This window comes from Dermacentor albipictus, chromosome 7 (genome assembly GCF_038994185.2).
Source record: "Dermacentor albipictus isolate Rhodes 1998 colony chromosome 7, USDA_Dalb.pri_finalv2, whole genome shotgun sequence".
NCBI classification, from domain to species: domain Eukaryota; kingdom Metazoa; phylum Arthropoda; class Arachnida; order Ixodida; family Ixodidae; genus Dermacentor; species Dermacentor albipictus.
In genome coordinates this window covers 79015845-79033173 of record NC_091827.1, presented here as the reverse complement: position 1 = coordinate 79033173, position 17329 = coordinate 79015845, and the positions used below count along the sequence as shown (strand labels likewise).

Below are 17329 nucleotides of genomic sequence, written 5' to 3'. Positions count from 1 at the left end.
GGCGCTTCGGCACGGCAAAACACCTCGATTCCGGCTGCCGTTCCGGCGCGTCGGACGCCGGATCGGACACCAAATCGGACCGTGTGTCTCCCGCTGTAAAGCCGCATGGCAGCCAACGAAAATTCGTGACGTGGCCACATGACGTAGCGTTTTCTTGGCTATTTACAGACCCGGGAGATGTCAATGTCGCTAGGTGCTCTGTTTTACGGTTGGCTGCGCGCACGTACTTTCAAATTGATTTTAAATATGTTCTAAGCGATATTCGCCGCTGATATTTTACACACGATGTGTGTGTGACCCACTAAATCGATCTCACAAGTTATCTCAACTTCAAATTTTTGTGTCAGTACTCCTTTAAACTCAGCTACGTGCTCGAGCTCAGCCAGCCTTCCTGACTTGAAAGGAGTCGTCATGAAAAGCCGTCGGCACCGAGGTTATTATTATTATTAAGAATTTCAAAGCTGTTCCCTTCGACCCGAAAAAGCAAAAGAAGGCCGCCCTGAAGTTACTCAAAGACTTGCACCTAGACTCGTTACGGCAGCTTGTGAACAAAGCGGAGACGGATTTCCTTGATGTTTTCTTCACTTGCAAGACACACAAGCCTGAATACCCTTTCAGGGTTATTGTGTCCGAGAAGACGTCATGGCAATGTCATGTAGGAAAAGTTCTGCTAGGCCATCTCAAGATGTTGCAGATAAATGACCCTTTCCTGGTAAGAAGCTCGGAAGAATTTATCTCGGCCATAAATGAAGACCAGGGAACCGCACTAACCGCATTTTCAGTAGATGTAGAGGACTTGTATTATTCTGTGCAGCGAGATGGTATGATGTGCGCTGTGCGCGATAGGATAGAAGATTTCGGGGAAGTTAATTTTCAGAATTCTGTATGTGTCAACAGCGACAATTTTTTAGCGCTTTTAGACTTTTATCTTCATTCGACTGCTGTTACTTATGATGGCCAATTTTACATCCAACGTTCTGGCATCTGTATAGGATCAGCCATCGCCCCCATTTTATGTGACATTTTTTTATCCTCGGTTGACAATGTAATTTCTGCTAAGTTGTTTGACATGCCTGTAACGCGAGTGTTTAGATATGTTGACGACTACCTAATTGTTATGAAGAAAGATTCCTGTATGCATTTTCATGACGCGGTCGAAGAAATTTTGAACCTGTTCATCAACTCACCGGGAGGACTTAAGTTCACGTATGAATTGCCAATTAACAACCGTATTCAGTTTCTAGATATTAACCTCTGTTTTTCTTTGGACGAGCACGTATGCTGGCGATATCATCCCAGATCTAAGAAAACTTTGTTGCGTTACGACAGCGCACACTCTAAATTGATTAAGAGAGGCATAGCGACAACGTGCATTAAGGCAGCACTTAGTAAGTCATGTGAGCATGAGTGCGATCATAGTTTTTTTAAATCAGGTATCGCGACTACAGAACGCAGGATTTCCCAGTTCTGTGATCACTTCAGTATGCGAAGCCATTTTGCAGAAAGAGAAAAGAAGTTCCGACGCTTCCCAAGAAAAAAACAAAGACAAAAGACTAGTGCAAGTGGTGCCATACCTACACAAGCTGTCTCACAATCTGAAGAAAGTTTCTAATAGACATAATATTAATTTTGTTTTCAGTGCCCCATGCAAGTTATCGCATGAACAAGCGCGAAAGGCACTTGTGCACCACTAATCATAAAACACGTTTCACTGAGTGCAGGAGCAATGTCATCTATCAAATACCGCTAAGCTGTGGGAAATCTTATATAGGTCAAACGGGACAGTGCTTCAATGAAAGAGCTCGTCAGCACAGCACTAACCTAAAGAATGGCTATGGGAGTCATTTAGCTGGACACTGTAACAAGTGTCAATGCACCCCCATATTTGAAAAGACTAAATTCATAGGGAAAGGAAAGAGCAAGAAGGAAAGGGAGATAATAGAGGCCTTTCATATAAGAAAGGAAGGCGATAAATGTGTGAGCACTCCCTCTCTTGCCTTGTCGGGAAAAGAAATAACATTTTCGGAAGAAAGATTAAAATGATGATTTGCAAAGGTTTTTGTGAATGATGTGCGCATGCCTATGCTGATGAAGCTATAAATGTCCGGTGATTTTCAAATAAACTTCCAGTTGGCAGTCAGCGCTTGTCTGTGGTATTTGTTTCCTTGTGTCCTCGTCTTTTTCGCGCTGTTTCAGCTCAGTTCCGAGGTTCAACCACGTCATGCAACTCGATGTCTACTTTTCGGTAGTATTCGCAGTAGTCGGAGTCACCACGTTTTTCGGCAGGCTTACAAGTTCTAAGGCGCGGCCCCGAGCTCGCCGGCTTATGCGGCGAACTCCTCCGTAAGTCGACCTAACACGACCACCTCCACCAAAACTGTTGCGTATACCCTGGCGAAGAGCCCGCTGACGCGCTGAGTCTCCCGGCGTTAACACTTTACTGAGTGTAGGCGTCAACACGTGGTGCGAAGATGAACATCTTCCTCCGTTTCTTCAGTCCCCTTCTCGGCCACACCATATGACAATATATGCATCGCATATAAATTGTACTTGACAAGGCAGCGATGTCTGTGCGTGCAATTCTTAGTTGTCTCACTCATGAAAATAGTGCTGGTGGAACAAAGGTGTGCATGACTATGATGTTGATAAGCCCTAAACTTGGTACACACCCAGAGATAACACACCCACACACCCACACAAATAACGAAGCTCGTGGAAAGACACAGCGAAATGATCGATAACGTCAATTACAACAATCAAGTCTAAGCGATAATGACACGCACTTACGGTAACTCACAGGATTCACAGCCACGAAGCGCCCTAAAATATATATCTGCAAGAATCCTCTTGTATGTAAAAACGATGGTTTATTTAGGCCCAGCTCACAAACAATGTATTCTTTTTCGTTGAGATGACAAGAAAATGTAAATTCAGGCTACCTCCAGTAAGATTTCGTAAATAAAAACTGCCTCTTTTTTTGTTAGTGTCAAGTGCACCTTTTCCACTTCCTCTTATACCTGGTTGTCTCCTTCCTCTCATTGTATTAGGGCTTGACCTTTTTTCAGCTATTATTGCAAGATAGCATGATGGAGCGTGTTACGGAGAATCGATACATGGGAATTGCAATAAAGTGGATGTCTTTATTTTTTAACATCGAAACAGGAGCTATTTTGAGCAGAATATTCCGCAGAATGACAATCTTATCAATGTGGGCAATAAAGCTTCTGGGCAAGCTTATGTGCATGTTTAATCGTGCAACATCCAAAACATTGCCGCGAAATGACGGAGAGAACGCAATGCTGGGGCTGTTTGTATACCTTTCTCGTTTTATTTCTATCCCCCCAATATATTAAAAAAATACCCCTGTTTCATGGCATGCAGGTACATGTAAGCAAATGCTAATCGTCATTTTTATGAAGACACATGGGAATCTACACTACAGAAACATTTGCGAGAATTTTGACGGAACTTATAAATTCTCGAAAAATTAAATTTTGCAGCAGATGTGTTATGGGCAGCCTTTCTTAGTTCACGTTTTGGTAGGCTCACATGCAGGACATTATTAAGAACATAATTGGGTTAATTTGAGGTAATCTCTTGGATTGATACCTTCGATGCAGGTCGTACACAGGGGAAACTTGAATTTCTGAGTACGTTCAAGCCTTATAGCACCATTTGAAGGCGTGATTAATAAGGAAGCACTCGGAAAGAAATAGTAAGAAAAATCTCATAACGGCGTACCAGGGAATGGCAGCCACAGTTCGAGGACGGCGCAACTGTTATTCTCATTCACGTATACTAGCTGCTCCGCAGTTATAGTCCAACCACCTATAGGAGGAAAGAAAAGTGAGGGTATGTGAGGTCCAAATATATTTTTCCCTTTTGTCGCGACAATGGCAGGAGAACGGGACAGTCAGCGATAGACATACGCGTGCCCTACGTACAGTGTGCTCGGATTGATCTATCCCTCCTTGGAGACATGCGGCTTACACCCAACGTGCGTATATATATATATATATATATATATATATATATATATATATATATATATATATATATATATATATATATATATATATATATATATATATATATATATATATATATATATATATATATATATCTTCGTCACAGAACTACACTTTATGTATACAAATGTGTATATGTAAAGGCAAACAATTACAAAAGATAGAGCCCCTCGCTTTCAGTTCTCTCTTCTATATATGCAGGTAGAACGTTCTGACGTTTTACGAAATTTTTAAAAATAGCCTGCACTACGTAACATCATTCTAGTTTTTTAGTTGAATCATTCAGAGAGGCGGACATTATTTGTGCACGAAGTCAAAACACATATCCCACTAGTAAACAAAAATCTGCTGATTATCTTTTGAATTCTATACCTTGTGGCACATATTGCAATTTACTAATTGCAGCCGGTGAGTCTGCGAGGCGCATCCACTTGCATTGAATTTCCAGAATGACCCCTGTTTGAAGGTATGCGGTATCAGACATGCCGTAATAATACACTAGTCTGCCAAGTACTTCTTCAATAACACACTCCTTTATCCATTGAAGCACGAAAGTAACTGGAAGGCCCACGTACTTCGTTCGATATTTTGCGAAATATTGTCTCAAAAATGGTGTCATCCTGGATATTCATTTCAAGTGCATACGTCATAAAGCTCACCGGCTACGCTTTGCAAATTTGAATAGGTACCTAAAGGCAATTTTCCCTCATTGATTGAATGTGTGTGTCGATTCCTGGTACTTTTAATGTCCGCCTCTTCGAACAACCTAGCCCAAGAAGAATAAATATTATATCTACTACAGGTGATATTGAAAAATTATATGAAACTTAAAAACCATCACCCTGTGTATATTGTATGTAAATTCATTCGGTGGAACGATCTTGTTGAATGACTGCAGTAAATTCTAAACTCTAGCGTCAACATATGTCATAATATATTTACCAATATATGAACTACAAAAGAACGAGAGAGAGAACAGAGGGGGTGCAGGAGCTACGTAAATCACGTGATGGTTGCAGGGCTACCCTCTCAGTGTTCTCCAAGTCATGCCCCTCATCCTCAGCAATGCTCGGGGCCACTGACATGCCTCGAAGAGAAGTATGGAAACCTCCTGAAAGGCATGGAGTAATGAAAAGATTGTGCTGTGTATGCTAATAGGCAGTAAACGAGCCTCAAAACATTTTTATAGTGTTCTTATCGCCTAGTTTTACGAGGGCATTGCAACACAAATTATAGCTTGTCAGCAAATAACGAGAAAAAAAAGAGAAAAGGCAAGAAAGCAGAAACGATGAGGAAAGGAAGAATTCAGCGAGCATATATAGATCAGAGGCGCAATAGGAATAACGTGGATTGCTGGTATAACTAAATAGAAATAGACAATGAAGTAGAGTAAGCAAAATAATCAGAAACAAAAGAAATTGAATTAAAAAATAGCACTGATCCTTGCAGTGAGGCCCTGTCGGTACATTTATCAGGTAAGTCGGGGATATGCTTTGAGCAGGGACCACGTATTGGATTTTGCTATGCGAATATTTGTTAATAATTGACTGAATTTATGCACGAAGATCGCATAGGTTCCCAATGTTTGCCATTAGGCTTTGTGTGGCTGTTCGAAATTGTGAAGAAAGTACGCCTGTCTTTGCTGCCGTTCAGAGAGATCGTTAAGGCTGCTGCAGAATGCCAACTGTTAAAGGAATGCTACATCAAATCGATATATCTTGAAAACAACATTTCGTAGCGCGTCAGCGTGATCTCTGTGGTTGTTTAAATGCAGTCTGAACGCCGTCCCAGTCTGTCAGAATTTAAAGGTTCTATTATCCTAAATGTAGTGTGAGAGAATGTAGCATTAGCCGTGCAGTATGAAGTATGTGTGTGGCTCTGCAAAGTTGCTTGCCGCGTGTTTTCGTTCCCAGTTTTTTTAGTGCAGTCGACTATATCCATTGCGTTCATTCACTGGCAATGAACAACTCCATGAGGCTGTGTGAAAATTGAAATCCCATGACGCAGCTCTTGGCGGTCGCGCCAATGACGCCTTATTTACTCACAATGAGGGTTTCGACTTGGACAGCTTAGGAATTGTAGAGCTGCAACTCTCATTAGCACCCTGTTCTCCCTCTCTCTCTCTCTCGCGTTTCCTTTCACCGAAAGAATGCGCTCCAAGTGTATTCAGGTTGTGAAATTTCCAACTGGAAATTGTAAACAGTAATATTACTATATAGATTTCATATGATATAAAATATAAAATAACTGTAATATGCATCAAGACTTTAACACCAATCTCTATTAGCCAGAGTAATCGAGGGACGGACTGTGCATGTACTGCCGCTGCACGCACTCCGTAGTGGCCAACACAAAATGCGATGACAAAGAACGTGTGCGAACTATGCCAAAGTTGGATCACACAACGTTCGAGTTGCGAAAATATTTTGCAAATTGAGCTCCTTGTATCTCCTACATCTAAATCCTCGCAGGTGTTCGGCATTTTTTATGCAAAGAAATTCCAGCGGCTCTCGCGAATGTGACATTACTTTGCCTTTCCTTCTTTCTGATGACTGGTTTTGCTACTTTGAACGAGTGCACGTATAAACGGATGGTTCTTCCACTCAGACAGGCTCTATAGGTGCAGCAGACATCTCATGACGATCAATCAGTATCACATACAAAATTTTCTTCTTCACAACGTCGACGAGTTGGCAGCTCATTTCTCTTAGGCGCCGTTCATTATATCAGACCTAAACTGCAAATCAATGTGGTATCTGGGATTCGAAGGCAGTCATAAAGTATCTTCAGCGGATTTCCGTCCCTAGTCCTGCGAACGATTCGGGTCAGAGTTATGTAAACTTCACTATCATGTGATCTCAAAAGAACAAAGCTTTGTGGCTCAGTGACAGCCGGGTCAATTCCCTACTTCTCGCAACGACGGCGACGTAGAAGTTTCCAGAAAAGCACAAGAACGTTCAAACCTCCAATGAAAAACGAACCAGTGTTCATTTTTCATAGGAAGGGGAGTAACCGCTAAGTGCAATACCGAAGGATCTGGGAAGACTGTAAAACGCATCTTGAGCAACTCTACACCGTTTGGAAATGAAAGACGTGACCTCATCACACTATAAATCAGTCAGACAGATCTTTTACATTGGACAAGATTTTGGGACCATGACAGCACATATGCAATCCGCAAAAACCTACAAAAGCGCTACTAGGATTTCCGTGAGCAACTTGACTGACTGACCGTCGATGCTAGAAAACTGACAAATTTCAATACGTTGATGACATCAACCATGTACTTTATCTTCTCTTTAATCTTGTCCGCCCGTTTTCGCCTTCCCCAGCGCTGAGTAGGCGGTATGCCTTGGTTTAGTTCTCTGCCTTTGATTTATCCTTCTCAATTCTCTCTCTCTCTGAGGCCAGGATATTGTGCTGATTGGGGCGTGAGCACACGCATGCAGCAGTGTCACCTACGTTGCCCACTTACCCAGTTATTACTTGCCCAGTTACCAGAAGAGCTTTGTGTGTATATTCCTTGATTTTCTGCCCTAACCTACCCCTTCATCAGCCCTTTTACTGTGTACTCTTTATCTGTGTGGCCATCGCGTGCACTGTCACTGTAATAAACTTGTACGAACTCGATTATTGTTGCACCATATTACCAAAGTTTCTTCCTTTGGCCCCAAAACAAGTTTCAAGTCAACGAAAGGCTCGAGATATCTTCCAGCAGTGTGAAAAAAGTACGTATTCTTATATATTAAAAAAAACATTTTACTGCACCCATATAAGACATTTGCAGGGTATACGCGCACATGCAGTAGACGCATTCAATAAGCTCAGCAGACTACTCATATAGCGAAATCTTTCCTTGTAGCGACATAAGAAATGTCAATGAACCGTCTATCCCCAAACAAACTAAAAAATAACAAAAAAACTTCAACTCAATTGCGTCACCCTAATATTTGCCTGTTCTCTAAGATCTGCAGAACTGTTAACATTTAAATTACGCAACAATCAGAGGGAGAGAAGGCAAGTATCACAAATGAGAACTTGAATTGGCGCGAAAAAGAAAAATGTGCCCGAGTACTCACCGAGCATTCTAATAAACATCTGGTCCTTGCGATCCTGTCGGAACACTCCTTCCAGGGCACGCGTTTTCCTATTGGAGAAGCATGATTTCAAGATTTTTCAAAGTACATAGAAATAAACGCAATATTCTTACTTGTGCTGAAGGACAAAGCAGGTCCTGTTAAATTGAATTACGTTCTCCGTGCATATTGACATAACATCTACCTTACAACGGAAGGTAACTGCAAGCGTGGAATTGTAGGTCCAGATGGGTTCCGGTGTTTCCACGAACTGAAAGAGAACACAAACGCGCGACTTTGAAAACAAATAATTCTAATGCTGCCTTAGTTGAAAAAAGTGTCAGCATATATAGGAAAACCATGAAATACATCCCTAGCATACACGCATTCAAGGTACAAACCTTTTTCCAGATTTATGCCGTCGCTCCAGAACTCGAATGTGCATCAAAGCTAGTATGTCTATCATCCTACAGGCTTCACCTTGAATCGAGAATAATGTGAATGCTTACGGAAGAAATGTGGCTTGAACGTTTTTGCGGGGCACTAAAGAAATATACATGGAAAGTGTAATGACAATTAAATGCTGCTGATACATAGCGAATCACATCTGCTGCCTTCGCAATCTGTTGTAAAATTAGACCACCTACATTTTATCGAGGTATTCCGATAACAACATTTATCCTCAAACTTGAAAGCCACACGTTCCCCATAGCATAGGCAAAAGTTGTGGCGTACACTGCAAGCAATCGGCTAGTACCTTCCATTATCTGCACCAACTTTGGCGCCAACCAGTGACACCGTCGCCTTCAATTCTTGAATGAAAGAGACGAGACTGTCGTGAAATATTGCATCTCTTCCTACGGAAGCCTGTCAGTAACAAGGAGATATATGACCACACAAAATAAAGTGCCTAAAGCTACACGCAAGTATAGCGAACCATACAGTTTCTCACTTCAAGGTACGTTGGAATGGCGGAGCCATAAGTAAAATGCTGCCCCGCGATCCGCATTACGAAAACCTTCGCACTTCCTAAGGAGTGTAGTGGTTAAAATACCTACAAAGCTGCTTACCATAAACGCATACCTTCCTGGCATTACACGTGCGAACTAAGAAGCTGCACAAACATGGCGAAGTAGTACGTGTCATGCAGCGTTTCGAGGACAATAAGGGCTAGCGCGGCGCACGCCCGCTATTTCAACGAATGATGTGTTAAGAAGTGTTTCTAAATGGTAAATGCATTATAGGATAGGAGAATAAAGTAGGCTAGAAAGTTGAAGGTCTTACAGTCATAATACAATGGTTAACATAAGAACTGTATAAGCGATTCGCGAACAACACCAGTGGCTGCTTTGAACGGCCGTGTTCAGAATGTGCCCTGCTCGAAACCGTGCATCGGCCTTTGGTCGAGGATGTATTGCAACGGTAATTACAAGACCTTTCACCCTTGTTGGCCACCGGAAAACGCCGTTCTCAACTCCCTGTTTCTGCGCACGAACCTCGCTGGGCGGCCGTACTGTGCCAAGGATTTCAGTGGGCCCCTGTTCGCAGTGCCGATAACAACGACGTTCTCGGAGCCGGCCAAGATGAGCAATTTGTGGCTTGTCAACCGTGACAGCAGCAATGCCAAACAGAAGCTCGTATATCAAGGTCAGTTTTAATTTTAAAAAATGAAGTGCATTGTGTATATAAACCGAATTTCGATCGGTGTGAAGTTCTAAAAAAGCACCGATCACAACTTACGCGGGAGATCACCGAAGCTGATCTCATAGCAAGGGCTGGCAGCACGTATGTTAGCGCGCCGTCTTTGTGCCTATCTCCACAGGAAGCAAGATTTCTTGATCAGTTTAACCTTGCATGACTAAATTACGCGTTCTGTGACCCATGATAGTGTAGACTTCTATCGCTGTGACGTTTGTGAAGTGTTGTGACGACTTGTCCTGATGCTTTCTTGTAGGTATATATTTCGTGCAACTCGCTAATAAACCAGTTGGAAGTCAGCGCTCTGTTCCTTTACCTGGCCGGCTCGGCTTGTTTCTTCCTTTGCATGTTGCGCTGTACCAGTTCTAGAATGAATGATCATATACTTCACGCCTTTACATTGTCATCCAATGAGGTTCATGTATTTGTCTATGCAGATGATATAGCCTTTTCCTATGCTGGCGAGAAAATCACAGATGCTGTCCTTTCCATAACGCAGCAGTTTTACTCAGCTTCCTTTAGAGCAGCTGGGATTACGAAGAGTTTAGGATTTTGGTTCCCTCTATGTTGTACAATGCCAACTAACTTTGCGCGTATGCAGTGGAGGCAGGACTTTAAATGCTTAGGTGTACCCTTCTTTCAATACCACAATTGCAAGTGTATCTGTTCAGCAGAAGTTGCAGAAGTACAAAGGAAGGTGAACAGCTGGTAGGGCCGTCAGCTGTCCCTACTTAGCCGAGCTCAAGATTGAAATCTGTCCCCAGCAGCTCGCCTTATGTATTTCCCGTAGGTATTACACTACTCGCGGCTTAGGTTGCAAGCTTTCCATCGTGCGTTGCTACCCATATATGGAACCCACGTATTGAGGTCACGTGGTACGGTAACCTTTTTCTTCTTGCGAGGGCACGTCTTCGCCCTGTTCACTATTTTCTTTGGCAACTTGTCTTCCGTTTATTCTTCTTTCGTGATGTAAAGCATTCATTGCTAAGAGATATGTTAGAACTTTGCTGAATTAAATACCTTCCAGAAAAAGTTGCGTCACTTTCTGTCAGACAGACGAACCGCACCTTGGGGCTTCTTGAAAGAGGTTTTTGAGAAGTTTACTTTCTAAGGGTTATCTTTAGTATGGAATATATATTTTAGCTACCTCCCGAAAAGAAATTTCTGCAGCATTTATAGACACATCGCTTGCGGTTCACTTTTTTTGTATGCCTCAATTCCTACGCTATTGCCAAGATGTACCTGAGAGTGTTGGTGGAATGATCATTGATCCAGGGATCAATACCTTTTTCTTACCGTTACCTTTGGCAACCCTTTCTTTCAAAGACTGGTTGACGAAAAGAGGCCGTGGATGGAACGAAAGAGGAACTGACGCATGCTCATCGGGCTTAGAGAGCTCATCGACTGCTACAACTAATATACACGCGTAACCCGAAGACGTGGCATAGTTCCTCACCTGTGGCAAGCTGTTTCTTTAACTACTTTAATTGGTATTATTTCATTACTTCGTAATTTTTTTTATTCAGTGAGCAAGTTTAAGTAATTTCCCCTATGTTTTTCTTAGTGTCTTTCTTTGTTGGCTTCTCATGATATGATTAATAAAAATTGGGCCCCTCGGTTAACCACATTTCTTCTCGTTCTTAAATAACGAGGGTCTTGAATGCGGCAACATTGGTGCCTTCGGAGAGCAGGTGCGGTTGTATTGAACATGTGCCTTAACCCAGAAAGATCAAGTACTCGCGACGTCTATAGCAGAAAGGATGTCATCTGCCGCCAACGTTTGTGAGTTGTGGCGCTGGCAAACACTCCAAATACAAGTGAAAGTGGATCGGGAAACCGCGCAGGGGTAGCTCGATTGGCTACGCAATGCACGCGTAATGCGAAAACGTGGGATCGTTCCCCACCTGCGGCAAGATGTTTTTTCGTGCACTTTCATTCCCATTAATTTATCATTTCTTGAATTCAATTTGCAAGTACAAGCAATTTCCCCTATGTTTCCTTTGGTGTCTTTGTTGGCTTCTCATGATGTAATTAATAAAAATCGGGCCCCTCGGTTAACCCCCTTCCTTCTCATTGTTACATAAGGAGGGTCTCGAATCCGGCAATATTGATGCCTCCAGGCATCATGTGCGAGTTCGTACCTCAGTTGCCTTAACCCAAAAAAGATCCCGTACTCGTGACGTCTGTGGCTGAAAGTATGTTCCACATGCACCGCCAGTACTTTTGAGCGGTGGCGCTGGGTAACACTCCCAAGCTTAGTTCTAGTAGCAACACATAAATTCACAGGAAAGTGGATGGGAAAACCACGCTGCCATAGCACTATTGGTTGGAACATGGCACGCGTAATGCGAAGACGTGGGATCCTTCCCCCCCTGAGGCCAGTTGTTTTTTTTATCCGCTTGCATTGCCATTAAATTATCATTTCTTTAATTCCATTCGCAAACACAAGTAATTTCCCCTATGTTTTCCTTTGCGTCTTTGCTTGTTGGCATCTCATGACATATCTATCTATCTAGCTTACGCAGACCAAGCGACCACAATATTAACTAGCTTGAGCTACTAGATAAGTTCCCGTGCTTACGTTGCCGCGGTGGTCATTCCATTAGTGTCATTCTAATATTGCCCTCTGAATCCCGTCTTACCGTCGTCTTCATGCCATCGTCTTTGTACAGTCGTCTGTACATGGTCGTCATGTATTCCTCGTAATAGCGGCTTCATCCGTTCATTCACGTCACTCGTTTTTTTTTTTTCGTTGGGCCATCGTATATATGCTTTCGACATCCAGTCGTGAACATGCCACTGTTGTCATCCCATCATAAGCTTTGCTTTGTCCCCCTACAGTTGACGTCAAACATTCGCTGTCATACAGTGATTGTGATACATTCCAAGTCATTCCAAATCATCATTTCAGCTTCGTTGTCCGAGTCTCACTATGCTGCCGTCTTTCAGCGATCGTCGTCATATAATTGTCGTGTCATGCTATTATACACTCGTCGTCCTCGCAACTTCCTCATCTCTTCGTTCTCATATCACCTTTGCCAACCCATCGACGCTCATCCTTTGAGACTCAATCGTCACCGCCGTGCTATTCATACAGTGACATGCATTTCTTCGTCGTCAGTCTATAGTCGACACTTCATTGTAATTTCAGAATCATCATCCTATTGTCGTTATGTAATCCTCGCCATACCTCCTACGTGGTTCCACCGGTGTGCGTCGTACTTCATCATTCCATCACCATCACTGCTTCGTCGACATGCCGTTCTCTTGGCGTGGTGGTCATGGCTAGAGAAAGCCATATCAAAGCGAGTCCCTCCCAAAGACAGCCTCTGTCGCATAAAGCCAAAGCAATGAAAACCAGTGTGACTACTTTGGATTCTAAATAATAAATGTCTCTTGAGCATCGCGTTGAAATCCATGACATCAATTTCATAACATGTCACGCACGTCATAACTTCAATGACAACACACTGAAGCGCATATCGTGTCTTAACATTGTTGACATCACATGGCTGTCAAGACATGTATTACATGATAATGTCATGATCATTTCGTTAAATCGATATACATCGGTACGTAAATGAGACGAAATGTACGTCGTGGCATGAATGCCATGAATTGCATAACATGATGTTTGTGACACGACATGCATCATCATGTCATTTGATGTCACTGCTGCCATGTCACGCATGCATGTATCTCCACATATCTCCTAAATAAATAGACAGTTAATAACATGACCACGATGCTCTCACCTGAAGTAACTTACGTCATCGATTACAATCGCTTCATGGCATGCATGTCACGGCATTTTATTCATGTTCTGGATACCCTCATGTATTCCTTCTTAGAAATGCGAAGTGATATCAATGATAATCATGTCATTACATGCATGACATGTCATGTATGTCGGATATGAGAATACCATATTATATTTAATGACATGACATGCGTTTCTTTCACTAGACATACTCTTGATATGCTTGTCACAACACACATCTGCAACATACAATGACATATCATGCCATATGTGTCATATTATTGGTATGAACACCACGGTCTGCATTTCAAACTATGGCATCATTGACATGAATGTCGTGAAATGCAAGAGAAGAATGAGCTAAATTCATGACATGCATGCATGCATGCATGCATGCACGGCATGGCATTACCATGACAACCGTAGTGACAGACTGGAAAAGGAATGTCTATTAACTTGGGCCGATTGCTATATGCTCGTCTTAGTGATGGCATGATGTTTATTGCGCCGTCATTCCAGCTTCGTAATCCAACTCTCACCTGTGTTTCCCGCATACCGTTAGCGCACGAGCCAGGCAGCACCCGTCAAACATCCTGCCATCTCGGCATCCTCTCAAACAGTGATTGAAAAGCAGGTTACCCATGGGCTTAGCATGGGTGGGCTTGTTGGTGATTCAACGCCACGTACGTTGATTTGTGAGCGCAACCCACCTTCTCGTTGCTTCCAAAGCTCGTATTGCAATTTCACGGCTGTTCTCGTCGTTACAAGGCCGCCTAATCAAGCATCGAGGCATGTGCATTCCTGGTACAAATAGCGTCGAGCTACGACAGCACTGTATCAAATTCCACTATCGCAGCATCATCCATGCTCAGAGAAGGCAAGTAGTGGCATCTTGTCACCATTCTCTATAGCAAAAAAAGGGGCACTAGCTTCAGGTTGCAATATACAATCGTCGTGACGTGACTCGTGTGTGTCCTCAAAGTAATACCACGTGCTAACGTTAGCGAGTATTTAGTTTCGGCTTTTCTTACTCACCTCGTCCTTCCCCACTGCAAATTTACATCAATTCAGTTGTTCGTGAAATTTATGCAGGTGTGGTTAATGTCGTCTTCGTCTTGCTGCTGTCACCACACAGCCGCACTCGCGTTAATTCTAGTCCACTGTACTGGTGCCGTACAAACAAATACTTAATTTACGCAAGTGCAATAGTTAGCCTGGTAAAATTTTGCGCACCCTAAACAATGCTGCACTGCCAACTGCCCGCAAAAAGCATCGAATGACGTCATTTTCCACAATGCCTGGGACCTGCACCGTATTTGTGCCGTTTAATATTATTTGATATATTTATTTGATGCACAATTTGGCAGCACAATAACTGTTACCGCTTATGCAGCAGTTCTGTTCTGCTCCACCTTCTCCCTCTCTATTGTATTCATTTCCACTTTTCTGTGCTCTGCAATTGTATGTTGTTCTAGCAGCCAGGGTTTCTTGACTACTCGAGCATCAGAAGAAAGGCAGCATGGCGTAGCGTACTTCGCAGCTCTGGTGTCCGCCTACACGTGGAGGGACAATAGGGCCTCCCAGACTTTCCTGACGTAGATGCTGGGTGATACTATTTTGTTGAGGAAACCTTAACGAAAACAAAAAAATTACATTTCAATTAGGGCTGGGATGCGGCCCCATAATTGGGGCGTGTGCGCCAAGAGCCCGATGCAATAAACGTCAGGCCACAATCGCACGTATATTGTCATCGTGCCAGCGTCATGTATCTCCAGAAGATAGCCTGTCTCGCTTAAAGCGGAAGCAAAGGAAACTTGAGAATGACCACTGAGGATTCAAAATGACAAAGGTACGTACAGCAGTAGGGTATGCGTAAATTGCTTGAATGCCCTCCTTATGACGCCGGCAGTCACAATGAAATGGATTTTGCCGTAATGTTTCCATCAAATCAACAGGGGGCATAAAGTTCGGTGGTCATCCAAAATAGGTTCGACTACTCACAATCTCAGTCTGAAATCTTTTAATATGAAATGGCACATTTCGCCTCACCATTCTACAACAATATTGTGTGTAAAAAGTAAAAGAGAATTTCGCTCATTTCATAATTTGTTACGTATATTAGTTTTCTATTGAGAAAGAAGAACTGCTCAATTACATTCTTGATTATTTCATTTCACAAGCAATAAACCAATCGCTTACAGTGAAACACAATTTATACGTATTGTAATATTCTTGACCGTGTCAGGTTTCATTATTTCTTATTTGGCTTAATTCCTCCGTTTGAGATGTGCACAAAACTGGTTACCATAAAACATAGGCAGTACCTATAATAAAACCTTGTGCTGCACAGCGATTTAACGACTAAATAGTCATGTAGCATCTAGGGAGAAATAACCTTTCGTTACCTTTTTGATTTCGAGAGGACTGGATGTATTTGGCGTTGCATAAAGGTGTTTCAAATGTGCGGCTTCTAATCCAAGTGAAATTAAAACGGCTGCAAATAAGAGGTGTACCATCAGCGCAGCTTTCATTGCGATGCGGTTTGCCGCTAGCTAAACAAGTAATGCCTCCTAAAATTATAGAGTATATTGTAAAGACCACATGCATAGCAGTCCAAATCATGACTAGAGAATGGGATGTGGCCCCTTCTTTTCAAAGAATACCGTATTGTTTCCTTTTAAGACTGCACTGCTTCCCGAAGCCCCCCGCAACAATAGCAGCCTGGGTTCATGTGCGATGCAAGAGTAAGATTGCATGCCCAATGCGCACAAAGGGATGAACACGCAAGTTTTGTAACTACAAGGCATAAAATATTGGGAAGGTTAGGAGGCGGTACCGCCGTCACTCTTCTTTTTCCGTGTACCGTGTACACGGAAAAAGAAGAAAAATATTCCGTGTACAAAAAGAAAAAAAATATTCCGTGTACAACCTGAGAGCATTGAAGTAGTATCGATAGCATGTATAACTAAAAAATATACTCTAGCGGAAAAATCGCATGCTAGGCTCTTTACTTTCAAAAAACCCAAAGTCCTGCCGTGTGTATGTGATACCTGCTGCCGTGGCATAGTAACGATGGCGTGACCACAGTGGTCGAATTTCCATGGGGGAAAATGCAAGAACGCTAGTTTATCGTAATTTGTGTGCACATTCAGAAAGCGCCTGGACGTCAAAATGATTCCAAAGTCTTCGCGACGTCGTATTGCATAATAAAACTGTTGTCAAGACGCGGCAAATTCAATAACCAATTCTGCAGTAACTTGCACACGCAGTTCACAAAAAAAATTGTGGCGGAAAGCATAGAAACCATGACTGCGCAAGTCAGCGATAGCTTTACTGTCTAACCAGCTGCACGTCAACCTTCCACTTGGGAATCATAAAAGCTGATGCACAGTTCAGCTGATGCATGATGTGGCAATCTCGCTACCAACCTCATTGGCGAACGATATCACGACACAATATACGGTACTGTAAGCATTAAGGTCGACATGCCATTTGTGTCACCTGGGCACATCTATTCTGGCGGATTTGTCAAGAATAGGTACATAATGAGTCGGCCATACCTAGTCACTGAAATTATCTACTAGACCAGGTAACTGCCACGATATGCCTACTGGCGCAATGTTGTAGACAATTGGGTCATTTTATGTGGAACTGTCTTTTTTTAGAAATATCCAGCCATCGAAAATGGCCGCAGTTGCTACATAAAGAAGAACATGACACAAACATGGTTAGTTTTCTGTGACCGAAGTCGTCCATAGAGCCAGGGA

At 42.7% G+C, this 17329-nt stretch overlaps 1 protein-coding gene across 1 annotated transcript; it reads right to left on the bottom strand.

Moving 5' to 3' along the window:
* Positions 1-3727: 3727 nt before the first annotated feature.
* Positions 3728-16104, bottom strand: LOC135898999 (uncharacterized). Its single transcript, XM_070521992.1, has 6 exons — positions 15968-16104; positions 15096-15192; positions 8239-8375; positions 8108-8175; positions 5035-5139; positions 3728-3828 (listed from the first exon to the last, which is right to left on the bottom strand). The coding sequence occupies exons 1-6, from the start codon at positions 16006-16008 to the stop codon at positions 3728-3730; spliced, it is 549 nt and encodes a 182-aa protein (XP_070378093.1). The 5' UTR covers positions 16009-16104.
* Positions 16105-17329: the final 1225 nt, after the last annotated feature.

What these genes read in the sequence shown, in the direction of transcription:
- LOC135898999 (XM_070521992.1), bottom strand. Translation starts at nt 16,008, where the DNA reads ATGCAACGCCAAATACATCCAGTCCTCTCGAAATCAAAAAG. An exon ending in GCGGACACCAGAGCTGCGAA is followed by an intron (nt 8,376 to 15,095) that starts GTACGCTACGCC and finishes GTTCTCTTTCAG; the next exon opens with TTCGTGGAAACACCGGAACC. An exon ending in TGCTTTGTCCTTCAGCACAA is followed by an intron (nt 8,176 to 8,238) that starts GTAAGAATATTG and finishes CTTCTCCAATAG; the next exon opens with GAAAACGCGTGCCCTGGAAG.